This window comes from Hyperoodon ampullatus (assembly GCF_949752795.1).
Source record: "Hyperoodon ampullatus genome assembly, chromosome: 17".
Classification (NCBI taxonomy): domain Eukaryota; kingdom Metazoa; phylum Chordata; class Mammalia; order Artiodactyla; family Ziphiidae; genus Hyperoodon; species Hyperoodon ampullatus.
In genome coordinates, this window is record NC_136930.1 from 7,232,242 (window position 1) to 7,249,985 (window position 17,744).

The window sequence follows — 17,744 nt, forward strand, 5'->3', positions numbered from 1 at the left end:
TAAATTATAATTTCCAAGTTACAAGTTATAATAAGAATTCACCCTTCCTATGAAGTGGATTCTAGTCAGTTTTATACAACTTGGGGTTGCTCCAAACATGCAATTATCATTCATCCTTTTTGCTATTTGCTGAAGAAATGCACGTTTAAATGTGATAGTAGAGGTACACCCCAGAATTCATCTCCTAAGTGTCAACGAAATTAAAAAGCCAACTGCAACCAAAATATTCTCGCCTATGTGGTATTCCCATAGAATAGGAGACCAGAACACATTCTTTACATTTTCAGTTCCCATTACTGATTTTTAAACTTAATATTTGGATGCTATACACATATATTTGAGTGCATAGCATATGGGGGGGAACCCATATATTTAGTTGTCTACCATTTATTCAAGTAATGTTCATGCTGAATATACAGTGCATTTATAGTGTCATCACATCTTATATTAAGAAAATGAGGTTTAAGCTCTTTTACCTCTGGTGGACAAAAAAGAAAAAAAACGATTATTTTGACCTCCATTTTGCTGAAGATTTTGCTGATAAGGAAATAAGAATCGACCATGTGACCAGCAGTAAATATTTTTGAATATTAGTTTGACTTCCATTTTCAACCGAGACTTAAAGGTTATTGAGGACATCAAGATATCATGCTGCCTGGTGACTGCCCTGGCTTCCCATTGGCTACATGCCTCCTCAGCTGCCACCCTCTGGCAGTTCATTCCAGAACCACAACTTCGTTTAGTGTCCTAGTCTGCAGGGTTCCAGGAAGATCTGACCTCCGTGGTCTGTCCTGTGACACTGAGGAGTTGATATGAAGGGATGCTCCTCCAGTCACTGGAATCTGGTGATCTTGCTTGCAGCATTTAGAAGAGTGTCTCATAAGTGGAAGGTTGCTTTCAGAAGTATTTTCAAATGATTAAAATGTGTCAGGTCCCTGAAATAATAATGTGGCTGTGTATTTGTATGGCATATTGTCAGAGTTCTTTCACATACGTAGTGAGGACTCAAACCCAGGTGTTCGGGTTCCCCATCCGTTCCCCTTCTGTCTGCCACACGGGGGAGAACAGCAGCGCTGGAGGTTAGCCTGCCCTTCTCTGAGGAGCATGAATTAAAATGATCGCTTCTGCAGAGGATTCCGTGGTCAGGTGAGCTTAGGAGGAGCTGGAGTCTACCCCCTTTCAGGAAACCAGAATTCACAATAGTAGTGTGTTATTCCTATTCTGAAAACCCACTGTTAAGAAATTTGTTGGCTTTTATTTAACCTAGAGTTTTCCAAGTGTGATTTAGCCATTCCCACCCCCCCGCCCCAGTGGAATTGGGGTGGAGGGTGTGTAATAGCCAAAGGATTGACGTCCTTTAGTTTTGCTAATTCTCTTCATGGTAACACAGAGGTTGCAGTGGGGGAAGTGGAGGCTACTTTCTTCTTAAGCTCAGAATATCTTGTAAGAATATTTTTTTCCAAATCAGTTGTATTTAGAACAGTGCTTCTCAAACATTAATGTGTATTCACTTCACCTAGGAATCCTGTTAAAATGCAGCTTACGATTCGGTAGGTCTGGGGTGCAGCCTGAAGGTCTGCATTTGCAGCTTGCTCTCAGGTGGTGTCAGTACGGCGACCCGGGCTCCCTCTGGGGAGCGGAGAGGCTGTGAGTGAACGAGACGGTCCAGCCAAGTGCTGTCCTTCCCCTGCTCCGCAGATTCATGATTTCTTCAGACCTTCTCATCATCTTCATCCTCTCCTTTACTGATTCTTGGCTCTCAGCATATAATTACATAATCAGGTTTCAACCATCTTAAAAACAAACCCTATCAGTCCCTGTTCTGGATATGTTCTCTTCTAGCTTCTAGTAAGATCTACCTCTGTTTCCTCATTGGATTTCACACCTCGGTTCACAGTCTGACTTCCTCCATCATGGCCAAGGTCACCCTAGACCTCCTAGTTGCCTCCCCTAACAAATGCTTTTCTCTTCTTCTCTTGAACAGTCCCTGGGGGGTATGTGATACTTTTGACTACTCTTCTGTCTTAGCTCCACGATATCATGGTCTCATCTTTATTTGTGCTCTCTCGCCTTCCAGACTCCTTTACCATCTCCTTCTTCCACGTTGAAATGTCACCTAAATCCATGAATACCCTTCTTAGGCTGTGTGTCCAGCTCTACTTGGACAGCTCTGCATGAGTGGGTCTCAGACCCTCCGGTTTAACACATTCAGACTGAACTGATAGCCCTTCTCTGCTCTAGTCTGCAGATGTGCACTGTCGTGTATCCTAAAGCAACCCCCTTCCCTATCCCTTTACACTCATTTCTTCAGTTAATATGTATTGCTTTCCATGTGTGTATTATTATTTCTGCCTGTTAAATATCTCTCCAAATTGTCCTCTTCTGTGATTGGACTCCCTGTGTTCGTTTTTCAGGCCTCTACGCTGTTGCCTATAAGATCTTTCTAAAAATGAAAATTGAATGTCACTCTCCAGCTTTATTAAAACCCTGAGGTGGTTCCTCACAGCTTCTGCATCAAACTCCTTAGCTTGGAAGACAGGTCCCTTTATTTGCCAGTCCTCCCCTCTCTTCTCCTTGTTAAACTAGAGAGCGCGTCCACAGGGCAGGGCTCCTGACCTGCTTCCGCAGAAAGTATTCTCCACACTAGAAATGCCCTCCTTCCGACCTGATCCTTCAAGGATGTATAGTGAGTCTGATTCCTCCTCTTGGAATGCGTGACACGTGGCACACGCTCCCTGCCCCCTTCACCACTCTTATGTGCTCCATTCTCTGTACTTAGTCATTCCTGTGTCATGGGTTTATTATCTTCGCACTCTCTCATGACTCTGTCGTGACCCTTGTTTTTCACGTTGGCTCAACATGAGGACAGAGTTCCTTGAAAACATAGGCTGTCTTTTCATCTCGGCATCCCCAGCGCCTAGCACAGTTTCTCCCCACACAGTAGATAATTGTTCGGATGGTTATGTATTTATTTAATTACTTTAACCTTACTCCTCTCCCCGCAGTCTTTAATCAGCTTATGCTTTGGTCCCACTTGTTAACTTGTAGGTGGAGTTCTGTCCGAAACCTTCTTTGCCCTAAGCATTCTAAAACCTATGAGTTTTGAAAAACAGGTGAATAGGTTGGCTTCTCCTTTGATTGGGAGCTCCCTCCAGTAGCCACCTGGGGTCTTTGTGGTTTGAAAGAGGCTCTTTAGACCCAGGAATAACCCAGGAATAATATGGCAGGCTAGGGAAAGTACCCCTTCCCAAAGGCCGCAGGTCAACTTTTTAAAGGTGTCCGAATATTCTAGAAGTGATATATTTACTTCTGTGATTCCTTCCTTGTTTTTCTCTGTGTATTCCCTCTAAATTAAAATTTCATTTCCTCAGAGTTGTACATTACCAAAACTTAAACAGTATTATATTTCCTTTAGGACCCAAAGGTGATTGTGGTGTGAAATAAACAGATTGTTTGTCAAACAGTTGTCACTGTCAAATATTCTCAATCTCTTAGCCATTTATTTGATGGGTGATTTTTCCCTAATATTCATCAATTTTACTTAAAGTTAAGATTGGAAATTTATGTGAAACCAGAAAAATATATAAACATCAAAATTTTTTGAGGCAAAAGTTTAGTAATTAAAAATATCTTAAACTGTTGAAAAATCAGGGCTGGAAAATTCCTGGCTTAGCTGCTAAAGCACTAAAGATATAGCCAAGGTGATAGCTGAAAATACAGCCACCTAACCCAAAGACACTGTAGTAAGCTGCCAAGACATCTAACCTGACAGGGTCAGTGGGTTTCTGTGTCGGGGTGGGACGGGGAAAACACCTGACAGTAAGACTTTAGTGACTAAGACCAGTTTCAAGGCACCTTGTGAATACTTGCGTCCTGTCCTGCTACTTGAGATCTACAGACAGAATTTGGGTTGAGGGGACATCCTCCTTGCCTTGGGCTGTGTTGTAAGTGGTGGAACAGATGTTTCTGTAGAGCTGGAATGTGGCTGTGAACTGAAAGCTTTGTTACCCCTCAACCCTGTTCTCGGTGTCGTGGGTACCACAGGGCTTTTCACTGAAAATCTGACCTGACCTTATCAAGCTTCCAGCATACCTTGAGGGGAGCTTAGTGTAATAAATATTTACCACTCCCTTCCACAGATCGGAAGGCTTTGCGGACTGGCGTCGGCTTCTCTGCTGCTCGTTTGGCCATCACCCTAGGGAACTTCAGGGATGATCCAAACCAAACTAACTTTGAAAGTTTCGTCCAATTTCTCTACTTCTAAACCAGGGTGGCTGAACATTTCTGAAGAAAACCTTGCTGTTGTGTGCATGTTATGCACTTACACAACTATATAGATGACCAGCTACCAAGACTTTCCCATCAGCATTAGAGATCCTTCCGTGTGTCGAAAGTAAACTCTTCATTCCCTCCTTGAAACCTGATTTTCTTCCTTTTTTATTTCTCTCAATTCATGGCATACCCTTCCACCTCAGCCACTTAGGCCAAAAATGGAGTCACCCTTAAACATCTTACCATCCTCACCCTGTTCTTTACCGAGTGCTGTTCATTTCCCCAAAGGAGATATTAAGTTTGATCTTTGTCTTCCATTCTGGTTGCCACTGTTTTGTCAGGCTTCATTTCTTACCTTGATTATAGTTCTCAACTCCTCCTGGCCTTCCTGTTGCCAACCCTCCTCCTGAGAATTCCTCCTCTAAACCACCCTCTGATTTTGTCCCCAGCCTGCTTCCTACCTTTTCAAGGTTCCTTGAGGTCTGTTGGGCCCCCTGTCTACCCTCATCTCACATGGCTCCCTGTCCCCAGCTTCCACTGTAACTGAGCTTAAAAGCTGTCTCTCTGTCCAGACTAGTCTTTCCTCCCCTTAACTTTCCTAATAAATGAGTGGGAGCTGACTTTCCTTCAAGCCTTCATTCATGGGGCTTTCTCTCTCTTGACAGTTTTTTTTACCAGCAGAAGTGGTCATGCCACGTTACCCTTCTAAACGGCTGTTGTGGAAGTTTTCGTGCTGTGTGCCAATTTTGGATTTGCATCTGTCCTGTAGTACTCCCACATCCTTGAGGTCAAAGGCATTCATGTACCCAAGTATATAACTGAGTATATATGCTCTGTGCCTGGTACAAATCAGGCACTCAGTAAATGCTTGTTGAATGGAAGAACTAAATTACTAAGGAATTAAACATATCTGCATGTTACAAGTAACACAAATATTTTGTACTTCCAAAAATAATCCTAGCAATCCACAGTAATTTCTAGCTAGCTAGAAGGTTTTTAAGAGTATATGATAATTGTGTGCTTTTTATGTTCAATTTTCGTGGCAGCATAAGCAAAATAAATGAAAATTCCTTTGAGTTGGGTTAAAGATAAGTGATCCTAATAAAGAGACGATAAACGTGGGCAGAATATTAATCCTGCTAACCCTGCTTCTGCTACAGTTCTGCCCGGTCTTGGGCAAGTCACTTCTCCTTGGCAGCCCAGTGCCGTCTGTACAGTGAGAGTTATGACAGGTCAGTAGATTTAGCAGCAGCCCTCTTTCTTCTAATGAAACACAGGAAGCTGGATGAAAGAAAGAAGAGCAGAACAGCTCTGCTTTGGAATAGGGGATGCCGCGGAAAATGAGGGGGAGGAGGAGGAAATGGTGGCCCCCGCGGGGTGTCCGTGAACGCAGCTTGAAGCCATCGCGTCGGGCTCGGCGTGTGGGAAGGCTCTCCTGAAGCTAACGCAGGTCCAACCAGAATATTTTCCGTCACGGAATTCGACGAAGCTTCATGGGTAAACGGCCTGTCTTGCTTCTCATCTGATGTTCTTTTCTCAGGACTTTCCTGTCTGCATAATACCGAAGTTTTATCTCAATACATTTTCTTCTTTCGGCTCACCGTACACATTATGTGTTGCTGACTTACCTTTTGATGCTTAGTTCTGTCTAATCGGGATGTTTTAATTCGCTGAGGAGGCTGCTCCCGAGTGCCCGCTTCCCCTCTCGTTCCGCGGTGGTGTGCGCCGACGCCCCGCGGTGCCGAGGGCGGACGCGTGCCGAGGCCGCCTGCGAGCCAGCAGGTCTGGAGTAGGCGCCACGGTTGCCCTCCTTTTACAGAGAGGCCGAGCAGCAGGTCCAAGCGACACGTGTGGTAAGAGGTGGCGCTGGGCTCTGACCCCGACAGCCTGCTCAGAGCCTCCCTTTGCCGTTCTGCTAGCAAACTTGGAGGTACGGCTTCAACCCACAAGATTAATTTCCTCGTTGTTACACATAGTTTGAACTTCTTTTCAGAAATATCGAGAACCTGTGTAAGTCACTTAGTATAGTGACTGACCCATAGTAAATATTTGGTAAAAATATTGGCCAGTGTAAGCTTTGGCAGATGGACACCTGGAATGTCCATAGCCTTGATGAGCAATGGAGAAGAAAATTAAACAGCATCCTAGTTCTCTGTCTCCCAGTTCTCAGAGAGAACCAAAGACTCACTTATTTTACAGGGTACTTTGCTCTTTAGCATCTATTCAAGATGTTGAAATAAAACGAAGACACTTCAATTTATTTTGAATTCTTACCTAACAGATGCTGTAATTTTTATCTTGCCACCAGGTGGCAGCATGTTACACAAGGAAATAATTGAAATGTTATTCTGTTGTAGACTAGTTTTCAGTATTTTGCCTTAAAAACTGTTAAACCATAATAAAAACAAAATATTATTCCGTGTTCCCCTTTGTCTGTATTCCCCCTCATTGGTTGTGAAGGCCCTCATAGCCCAGTGTCCACAGCCCACAGCTAGACCTGCCTTGGTCCTGCCCTGCACACACTATCCCTCTGTCAGCCAGGGCAGAGAGTTACTTCTCCTGCATCTGCAACCGAAATGTAAGCCCTCGTACTGAGATTCTCCCAACTAAATTGTTCTCGTTCAGCAGCAGTAGGAACTACCGCAGTCGTCCTCTTCCCTGGACCTTCCATGGTACCCAGAGAAGTACCAGATCTGTGGCAGCAATTGAGTAGGTGCCCTTGGGTAATGGCCAGGTAATAGGTAGGATATACATTTTTAGTTCTTTGTGGTTATGTTTATTTTAATTTGTGCTATACAAGTCCTTGAAAACTTACTTAAGTTTAGGTATTATCAGAATCATTCAGATAACTACTGCCAAGGGTTGAAAGATTAGTGTCTGAGGTGGAGGGCAATTAATGGCTAATGGAGGTAAAGGACTGGACATGGCAATTAATCAAAGTAGGGCAGAGCAGGGAGCTAATGGGAAAATGTAGAGAGAGTCAGGCTTCAGATACTGGCGTGCAGCGCTGCATGGGAAGGCCAGAGGCTCGCCAAGTTAAGTTGGCTGCAAGGAAATCTGCTTATACTTCTTTTTTTTTTTTTTTTTTTTTTAGCTATGTTGGGTCTTCGTCTCTGCGCGAGGGCCCTCTCCAGCTGCGGCAAGCGGGGGCCACTCCTCACTGCGGTGCGCAGGGCCTCTCACTATCGCGGCCTCTCCCGTTGCAGAGCACAGGCTCTAGACGCGCAGGCTCAGTAGTTGTGGCTCATGGGCCCAGCCGCTCCGCGGCGTGTGGGACCCTCCCAGACCAGGGCTCGAACCCATGTCCCCTGCACTGGCAGGCAGACTCTCAACCACTGCGCCACCAGGGAAGCCTCTGCTTATACTTCTTAATCGTGGATCTGCCTAGATTGTTTCACAGGGTTAATGAAATCCTTTCACATCAGTTTCTCAGCAAATGTTTTTTCCTATTCTATAACCTATTAACTAATATTCAGATTTGACTGTATTTGAAACATGGAGTATAGATGAATAGAATGTTTGTAATTCTGACTTGTCACAAAACCTGCAGTGATATTTAGGATGTCATGTTTTTATTTTTTTTTTTTGTTTTTGTTTTTTGCGGTACGCAGGCCTCTCACTGTTGTGGCCTCTCCCGTTGCGGGGCACAGGCTCTGGACGCTCAGGCTCAGCGACCATGGCTCACGGGCCCAGCCGCTCTGCGGCACATGGGATCTTCCCAGACCCGGGCACGAACCCGTGTCCCCTGCATCAGCAGGCGGACTCTCAACCACTGCGCCACCAGGGAAGCCCGGATGTCATGTTTTTAGAGTATTATGTTAATTAAGCAGTGCTAAAAATTTTCTGGAGTTATGCCATCATCTTGCTTCATTTTTCTGATAGTAAGGAAATAACTATTCCAGATAAGTTAATTGTTACAAAATCTTTCCCTGGTAAACATCAAAACTTGTAAGAATAATGAAGACGTTTCAAGAACGTGTTTTGTGTTACTTATGTTAAACAGCAAATCCTGAGTCTCTCTCCCCTTGATGACTCGGGCCACCTTGGCCAACACATGCCCTCTTCAGTCAGGAGCTGTGAGCCCGTCTTCACACAGGCCCACTGCTCCCGCCGCCGCTGCCATGTGCGGGCTCCCCCGTGGCCTCTTCCCCAAAACCGCAGACACACATCCCCGCTGGCCGCTCACACAGACACATCCTCACACTCACTCTCTTTCCCTTTCTCCTTCCCTCTCCTTTTCATAATTTGCTTCTGTAGCCTGGGGAATAGAAAAAGTAAAACTAGTTAAAATGATGTCTAAAATTGGAAGGAATTTCAATTTAAGACTGTCCTATTAAAGCATGAGCTTTAGGGAATTCTCTGGTGGTCTAGTGGTTAGGACTCTGCGCTCTCACTGCCGGGGCCCCGGGTTCAATCTCTGGTCAGGGAACTAAGACCCTGCAAGCCACACAGCAGAGCCAAAAAAAAAAAAAAAAAAAAAGCATGAGCTTTAGTGTAAAGGTTCTGTAGTATCTATTTAGTTAACTTATTGTTGCTAATTTCTTCCTTTTTTTTTTTTTTTCTTTTTTTTTCCCTGTGTTCTAGAGGTATTTCAGATTGTTACATCTCTTCCTTGAAAAATATATATGGAGACTGATTTTTAGTGACTGGAGTGAAATGAGCAATGAAAGAAAATTCTAGCCAATTGTAACAGATATGTATCTCTTGTCTTTCTGAGTTTTTGAAGTGCTTTGCAGCTTTAGTGGACAGTTACTGTCCGTGACAACGAAGGCTGTTCTCTTAGAAGTTTTATTTTATGTCTACTAAGCCTTAACAGTATTTGGTTAATGCTCATTATGTTTGAGAACTCAACAATTTCAGTCCATAGCCACATACTTTGAAAAGAGGTGTACTAATGTCTACAGTTGTCACATTGGTTTTAAACTCTTAAGGACTTCTTAAAATTGATCATTAGTTAATCACTTAGTAATATATATTAAATATTAATTTTTGCCATGATGTAAATAATCCATTTATATAGTGTCCTCTCTATAGTGTGCTCAGAGAAGTGGAAAATATTTTATTTCAGTGTCTTTAATATGTAATCAGAGAGTTGGATGACAAGTAAATTGTAGCATTGTCCAAAGAGTATTTCACTGAGATGATGGGAATTAGAAAAGATAACCATTTGCTATATTTAATTATAATGGAGTTAATTGCATGTCTTTCTGATATAAAATACCTCTTACGTCCATTGGGTACAGCTATTCTTGAAGGTGCTTAAATAAAGTATTAAATATACTATTTAAGTAATAAAATTAGTAGTGACTTGGAAAATTTAGCAGAAACAAAGACATAGCTTTCTTAAGCCAGTTTTTAAAGTGATTCATCAACAGATTAGCAAAAAGCCAATTTATTTACATCCATTGGCACATGTAATAATGACTTTTATAATATAAATGCTTGTTTATATGAAGTTATAACTCATTTATGGGACCTTGTAGTTCTAATGTTCTAGTGAAATGTACACATGTGGGTGCTCCTGGAAGGAATTCCAGCTCTGTGAATTTATGAATCTGTTGACTTCAATATTTAGTTAGCCTGGCCATCACTGTAATTGACATGTTATTGGAAATAGAGTTAGGTTTTCCCTTATTTATAAGGATAACCTCCATTTTGAGGAATGTGAATCAATTCATAGTTGGCTGACAGCCGGTTTCTCCTTCACTTGAGCTCCAGCACACACTGGAAAAGCACACTGGCTTCCAAAGTGCCTTGTGAATCTGCAGTGATTAATTCTTCTCATTATTTCGCTGCAAGTTCTCGTGACCCTCTCTGATGGTTCGATCAGCCGCTTAGAGTTGATGCATATTCATTCCTCTGCGCGCCTGCCGCAGTCGCTCACGCCCCCTGCACTGACTGGTGTGTTCTTGGTGCAGTAATTGAGCTGCAGTAGATTGATTACTCTGGGGAGCTGTAAGGCCTTTAAAGGTGAAAACATATCAGTCCTGTTAATTAGGAAACAAAAGCTCTGGTGGCAGTTTCGGCAGTCAGATGTTTCCAGTGTAGAAAAGACGAAAGATGTGATGTGTTCCTCTCTGTAGTAAACCTGTTTACTTTTTAAATTTTGAATTAGGTCTGTATCAGTAGTAGTGGAGAACAGCCTTCTTTTACGAATTTTTATAGAATGCTAATTGAATATAATATTAATACTATTATCTCTCAAATCTGATAGTTTAGAACCTGAGTTTGTATACACCTTCTGTAGCATTGGCAGTCATGTGTAAAATATCTTAATATCTTACATAAATATAGAATGCTTTTGGATTAATTTTGGTATTTAGAGGCTTAATTTGGTTACAATGTTCTAATGCTAATTTCTTGTCATTTAGTAGTACGCTCTATGGGAAAAGGGTGAAACTTTATTCAACATGGCATAGAAGTTGAGCTGCCTTTATCTCTTTATCATAAGCACCCTTTGATTATTCCCCCCCACCCCGGCCAAACTGTATGTTAAGTAATACATTGTCTGGGGAAAAAGATCCTGTATGGAACGGTGGCCTCCAGAAGTAAGCTAGTTTCAACATGGACATCTATGCAGCTTACCTAATTGACATGTTTTTCTCAGGTGTGCCGTTCTTATGTTATGGTCTCCTCCTCCCCCTTCCCCAGTCATGAATTTTTTCTTTTGAGATATAACTCACATACCATAAAATTCACCCTTTTTTAAAGGGTACAATTCTGTGGGTTTTAGTATATTCACAAAGTTGTGCGACCATCTCCACTGTCTTCCAGCACATTTTCATCACTCGATTCCTTCCTTCCCCTAACCCCTGGCAACCAATAATTATTTTCCTTCTGTGGATTGACCTCTTCTGGACATTTCATATAAACGGAATTGAACTATATGTGGTCTTTCATGTCTGGCTTATTTTACTTATTAGCAAGGTTCATCCTCACTGTCGCATGAACCAGTACTTCATTTTTTATGGCTGAATAATATTCCATTGTATGGTTATGCCACATTTTGGTTTTCATTCTTCAGTTGGTGAACATTTGTGTTGTTTCCACTTTTTGGCTATTGCTGCTACTAGCGTTAGTTCCCATACATCCTTGTCTTGTTCGTGATCTTAGGGGGAAGGCTTTCAGACTTCACCGCTGGGTATGATACAGGCTGTGGGTTTTCTTAGATGCTGTTTATCAGGCTGAGGAAATTCCTTTCTGTTTCTAGTTGAATGCTTTTATTGTGAAAACGTGTTGGATTTTGTCAAATGCTTTTTCTGCACCTATTAAAATGATCATGTGGTTTTTGTCCTTTATTCTATTAATATGGTGTGTTCCATTGGTTGATTTTCTTATGTTGAGCATTGTAATATTTTATAGAGCTTTTAATATAATGTTCTCTTACTGTGTGGTTTTAAATAACTTGAACCAATTTCTCTACCTTATATTTCAGGCATTTATTAATACGGCAAAAGAAATTTATGAAAAAATCCAAGAAGGAGTCTTTGACATTAATAATGAGGTATATATATATATATATAAATATTATTGGCTAGTTAATTTAGAATTGAATTTTAATTACTTGGATTCAAGATTTCTGTTTTTTAAAATTCCTAAAATGGATCTATGATGTCAGTTAACACATTCATTTATAATCATCTCATTGAAAATTTGTTATATGTTGTATAATAGCTAAATGTTTATGTTCTAGTGAAGCATCACTTTATCTATGAAAACGAATTAAAGTAAGTGACCCTATCCATTTATTGCAAGCAATGCAAAATAATATATATCCTCCAAAGAGAGAAGAAAATCCACTTTCATCTACACATCCATATGGTGTCATCTGCTTTGGGAATAATTTTCTAGTGTGTAAATGCATGTGTGATGTTAACTGATGCAAGGTGCTCTCTCCGTTGTCTGGTGCGGAGAAGGGAGACGTCCATTTGGAAATTACTCCCAGGTCAGCATAGCGTGTTTTCAGGAGCCTGAGTTAGTATATGTAATTGGCAGTTGGCACTAGTTGTTTTGTTTGTTTTTGTGGGTTTCTTTTCTTTTCCTTTTTCTTTTTTCCTTTTTTTTTTTTGTAAAATTATTTTGAGCCAGTTTTGATCAACATGATTAGGATAAAATGTAACTTTGAAGCAAATAATTCAGAGTGTTTACCAAAGGCCATCATTTTGACCTAAATCACCACTGTGCATTTGTCCTTATTTATTTCAGAATTGTTATGTGGATAAGAGCATATTACTTACTTTTACGTAAATGTTTCTGCTTTTCTACAATAAGCCTTCTTGCTTCCAAGAGAAAAACCCTTATTCCTCCCCCGGGTGCAGCGAGGAAGCACCGTGTTAGGAGCCATGGTGCGTGCGTCTCTTGGCGCACGTGCAAGAGAGCCTCTTTATTATCTGTCTCAATATTCGTTGCTAAAACAAACAACAGTTTGCCTAGGGTTTCCAAAAAGTGTTTGATTTTCCAGTTTCTTTTAATTTGTAGTGATAAAGTTTCTAACCCATATTTTCCAGGCTCATATGGCAATAGATCTTGAGTTAATTTAAAGGCGACACCATTCAGAGACTAATGCCATATAAATTGAACAGTAATTGGGCGTCTCTGTAAAGGGCATGTTCATTGTCTCTGTCTGGTTTCATATAGTAGCTGACTGCTTTACTGTGCCTGGTGTGGCTTTGATTGCAGTGTGCTGTCAGGAGCCAACAGGCCGTGCGATTTATCTGGCCTAATGCCAAGTCTGACTCCTTGATTCCTCAAGAAGTTGCTACCAGCCCAGAGGGGGCAAAACCAATGAGCCATAGGGCATGCTTTTTATTAAAGAGGAGTCAAAAGAGCGAAAAGAAACCACATCAGCTGCTGTCAATACTGAGCTAGTGCCAGAAACCCCAAGGCTACTACTGTTGCAGAACAACTGCCAAGCACTATAAATCTGAGATTTACTGTGACGTAAAGTTTCCTTAAGAGCTTAATTTCTGAAGCTACTGTATTACTTTTCTCAGAGTGTTGTATTTTTAGGTAAAATCCACTTGAGGGAGTGAGGGTTGAGACATAAGTGTGAGTTTGATGAATGAAAGAACCACTCTGTGTGTGGGTTCTTGGCAAGCTGCCATGTCTTTGGGGATCATAGAAATTATTGATGACACAGAACACTCATATGCCCTTAGCCTGTACAGCTGATTCAACATGGAACAGAAACGCTGTCTAGAGGAAAGATTGTACGTCGTATTAGAGGAGCATAGGCTTTGCATGTTTTTCTCTTTTAAAGATTACGTTTTAAACAGTCTCTCCATTGTGAGAATTCCCTTAAAAGCAGCACTCCAGTTTCTGTTAACACAGTACCTGGTATGATAAGGAATTGTTTGCAGGAATATTTCCACAAGTATTATTTTAATAGGAAGGAACATCCCCTGAGAGATATTGTTTTAATTGTGAAAATCTGCTTAGTGTATATATATATATATATATATATATATATATATATATATACATTTTTTTTTTCAGTTGTTTGGTAAGATTGTGCCACTAAGAAACCAAAGGATTTCTTAAATTTAAATTATACTGTCTGGTTGGCTCCGGTTACATTTATTATCCTTCTGTCTTTCATTTCAGGCAAATGGCATTAAAATTGGCCCTCAGCATGCTGCTACTAACGCCACGCACGCAGGCAGTCAGGGAGGACAGCAGGCCGGGGGAGGCTGCTGTTGAGTCTGTTTCTACTGTCTCGCTGCCCAGAAGGGGCTACTCGCCTATTCTTTCACCCTCCTGCTCAGCTGAGACGGGAGACTCTTCGAAATGGCTTTATGTCACAGAAGAAGACTTTAATCCTTCAAATTCTTGTATAACTTTGAATAAATGGTTAATGTTCACTTAAAAAGACAGATTTTGGAGATTGTATTCATATCTATTTGCATTTGATTTCTAGGTCAATTGATGTGATTATTTTTGTTAAATGTTGTCTTGTGCCCTTACCTACGAACTGAATTGTATTGAACACTACAAAGTCATCTTGAGTATTTTAAATCGGTTTGTGTAGTTAGGTTTCCCCACACCTGTGGTTACCTAATGTTTAATATTATAGAACTGTCCTCAAAAGTTTGTCAATTTTCAAGGCTATAAGGAAAACCGAAGGACTCTTTTAATTCTGTATTTATCATTTACTTTCTGTATATATAGTTTAATAACCTGCTTGGGTGTAATTTGCCAAGCTTGAATTCTTTAATGCATTTGCATAAATTCTATACTGTTTAGAGCTTAAAGCTACAGAAGCATCGTTAGGAATTGCTTGGACACTGAATTTTAAACTTTTTGACATTGTTAACAAGCATGTTCATCTTTTTCTTGTCACTAGTCCGAGAGAAATATGCTTAATGTACATTCTAAAGGCTATGTATGTGTTAACCTGTTTTAATGCCAAAAGTTTGCTGTTTGTCCACAGTTTCTTTAAGACCTCTTCAGAAAAGGATTTGTTTGCCTTAATGCATACTGTTGGGTAAAAACACAGTATAATGAGTGAGGTGGGCGGAAGAAAGAACTCCCCTCTGCCTGAGCGACTCCAGGAGGAATGAGTGTCCACATTTAGACGGCGCATTATGAGGACTTTAATCTTTCCTTGAACACAATAATGTTTTCTTTTTCTTTTATTCACATGATTTCTAAATATATTTTTCACGCAGGACAGTTTTTTCAACCTTGATGTACAGTGACTGTGTAAAATTTTTCTTTCAGTGGCAACCTATAATCTTTAAAATATGGTGAGCATCTTGTCTGTTTTGAAGGGGATATGACAATAAACCTACCAGATGGAAAATCCTGTTAAAAGTAGAAAAGCTTTAGTAATTTGCTCAGTGTGGTGGTTTTATCCTTTTTCTTTTTCTCCCTTGGACTATAATGAAATTGTTATAGCAGTGCAAAATAAAATCCTATGTATAAAAGTGTTCTTTTTTTTTATGACCATATCATTTTTTAAGAATGCAATTTTTCAGTCCCTCCACAGCTTTTACATGTATTAAAGCACATTTTTTTTAAGGGTCAGGATGTTTAACACTACCCTTTTTAAAAATTTTGCTAGAATGTGATAAAAATGTTTTTACCGTATTGAAATTCTTTTTGTTATTGATGATGTAAGCAAGTATTTTAAGTATGAAGCTAACTACTTTCAGTCCACTCAGTGACTTCAGCTTTCTACCGGTCTTTCCTGAAGATTCAGCAGTGCTCTGTCAAAGCTTTGTCATTACTCTTGTGGGACGTCACCCAATGCTATCTTAGGTTTTTGCTTTGACTAGCTCCTAGAGGGCAGAGGGAAAGGTGAGGGGAAATCGAGTTTCTTGAGTATTTTTATTAGGCACTTTTTTTTCCCTTAAAGTGATCTTATCAGATTCACTCTCATTAATGGTGCGCAGGACAAGGTAAGACAACTAGGACTTGCTCAGCTCTGTACCAGGAAGAGGAGGATTCTTTGGGAACTGGTACTTTTAAACTGCTGTTAATTTTTCCGGAAACGTAGTGTGTTTCTTTTCCATTCTGTCTCCTCTAATTCTTTTATAAATCATGTGTAAGAAGAGAAGGTCATGGGAAAAACAAACAACAACAAAACACATGTATTTTAATAACCTAAGAAGAGCTGGAGCCCTCAAATGCAGCCCCTGCACAGCAGCCTTAACCTGCCTCGGCGTTGGGCCCCAGGGGCGGGTAGAGGACTTCTCCGTAGTTGTCACCACTTTCTCTACAAATTTCACCCGCCATCAAGGAACCTATGTGATGAATCCTTTACGTCAGTCGACAAAGCAGTGTTACTGTCTGGTTTCTACTCTGCTGTTTTATTATTCTTGTCACAAATAATGTAATAGTGGCACCTGGAACCAAACGCTTTAATACTGTAATTAAGTCTTTAAATGATCTTTGGTCAATTTTGGTAGCACCTATGGACATGTTTTAAGAGCTAGAAAATCAGTCACAGAAAATAAATAAAACTTTTAATGTCTCAACATGTAACATTCCAAAGTTGTAATCTTCATAAATATAGTGTTACAATTTGCCTTCTGGATTTAACAAAACTGGATTAAGACCAAATTTTTGGAAGAGTAGTGTATAATTAGATAAACAATTCAAACAGTACATGAGAGTGAAACTATTTTCCTACACAGTTTAATTTTTTATTGAAGTATAGTTGATTTACAGTATTGTGTTATAGTTTCAGGTGTACAGCAAAGTGATTCGGTTATACATATATATGTATACATCTAGGTTCTTTTTAAATTCTTTTCCATTATAGGTTATGTTTTTAATTTTAAAATAGCCTGTTAACAGGAAAATAGTCCCTATTTCTAATAGTTCTAATAGTCAAGAGAGTAGGGATATATATGATACCAAAATGTGTCTAGTCTCTCAAATTGTTTGTGTTTGGAACACATTAAACATTTATTCCCTCATAGGTAGTGAAGCTCCATCTAAGCTCAGTACTAGGTTGGCAGCACAGGGTTCGGCTATGTGAGCTAAAAATAAATAACAAAAAAACCCATAATAATGCAAAAAGATAACCCTGTTCCATAATAAGTAATTGACTATACAAATGCATGAGCATATCTACCTGTGTTTCCTGGAAAGAGTTCACATGTGCTTCAGTGTTCAAGTGAGAATAGAGCCTAACCCCATAAGTAGCGTATCTCATGTTGCATTGGTATATACTGGATAACACTACTTACTTGGTTGAAGTCATGATGGGAAACTTTAAGGTGCACATGTATATATCCAGTGTTGATTAGGTTTAGAAAATCATCAGGCCAGCTCTTAAAAATTGAAGGACAAAGGACCAAAAACCTGATAGGAAACATGGAAAAAGACAGTTCACCAAAAAAAGAAGTAAAAGTGTCCCTAAAATATGTTTTAAAATCCAGACAGTTAGAAATGCAAATTAAAACTGAGATGCCATTTCTCAACTATGATATTGGAAGAAGTTTAATACAAGTATGACAACACATTCTGTTGGTGAAATGTCTCATGTTGCGGGTGGAAGTGCAGACTGATACTAGCTTTCTGGAGAGGAACTCAACAATACCTAATAGAACCAGGAGATACTTACCTGTTGACCCAGCCTTCCCACTTCTAGGAAAACACCCTGATGATACCCTCCAACAATGCGAAAGCACGTGTGCACAAGGCTGCTCACTGCAGCATTGGCTGTAATTGCAAAATAATTGAAAATGACCTCAAGGTCTTTACATAGGAGAGTGATTCAGTAAGCTGGTACGTCACACAATGTAGTCCTACACGGGTGTAAAAAGTCTGTGCAAGAGCTCTGTGTACTGATGTCATGATTTCCAGGATATATTGTTAAGCAAAATGAGAAAAGCAAAATGCAAGCATGTCTACGGTTTACCATCGCTCATTGAATAAGGAAGGCAGGAGACGAAAATATACATGTATCTGCTCACCTGTGCAAAAGAAACACAAGAATAAACTAGAAACTAATGAGACTGGTT

General features: G+C 40.3%; 1 protein-coding gene across 3 annotated transcripts in view; it reads left to right on the plus strand.

Moving 5' to 3' along the window:
• The window catches only part of RAB2A (RAB2A, member RAS oncogene family), a 74,109-nt gene extending 59,857 nt beyond the window's left edge, over nt 1-14,252 (plus strand). For all 3 annotated transcript variants that reach the window (XM_079722746.1, XM_079722747.1, XM_079722748.1), the window contains 2 exons: nt 11,708-11,776; nt 13,876-14,252. In XM_079722746.1, the coding sequence (XP_079578872.1) occupies nt 11,708-11,776; nt 13,876-13,971 (165 nt within the window). In that variant the 3' untranslated portion in view covers nt 13,972-14,252. The remainder of the gene's footprint in view (nt 1-11,707; nt 11,777-13,875) is intronic.
• The last annotated feature ends 3,492 nt before the right edge of the window (nt 14,253-17,744 follow it).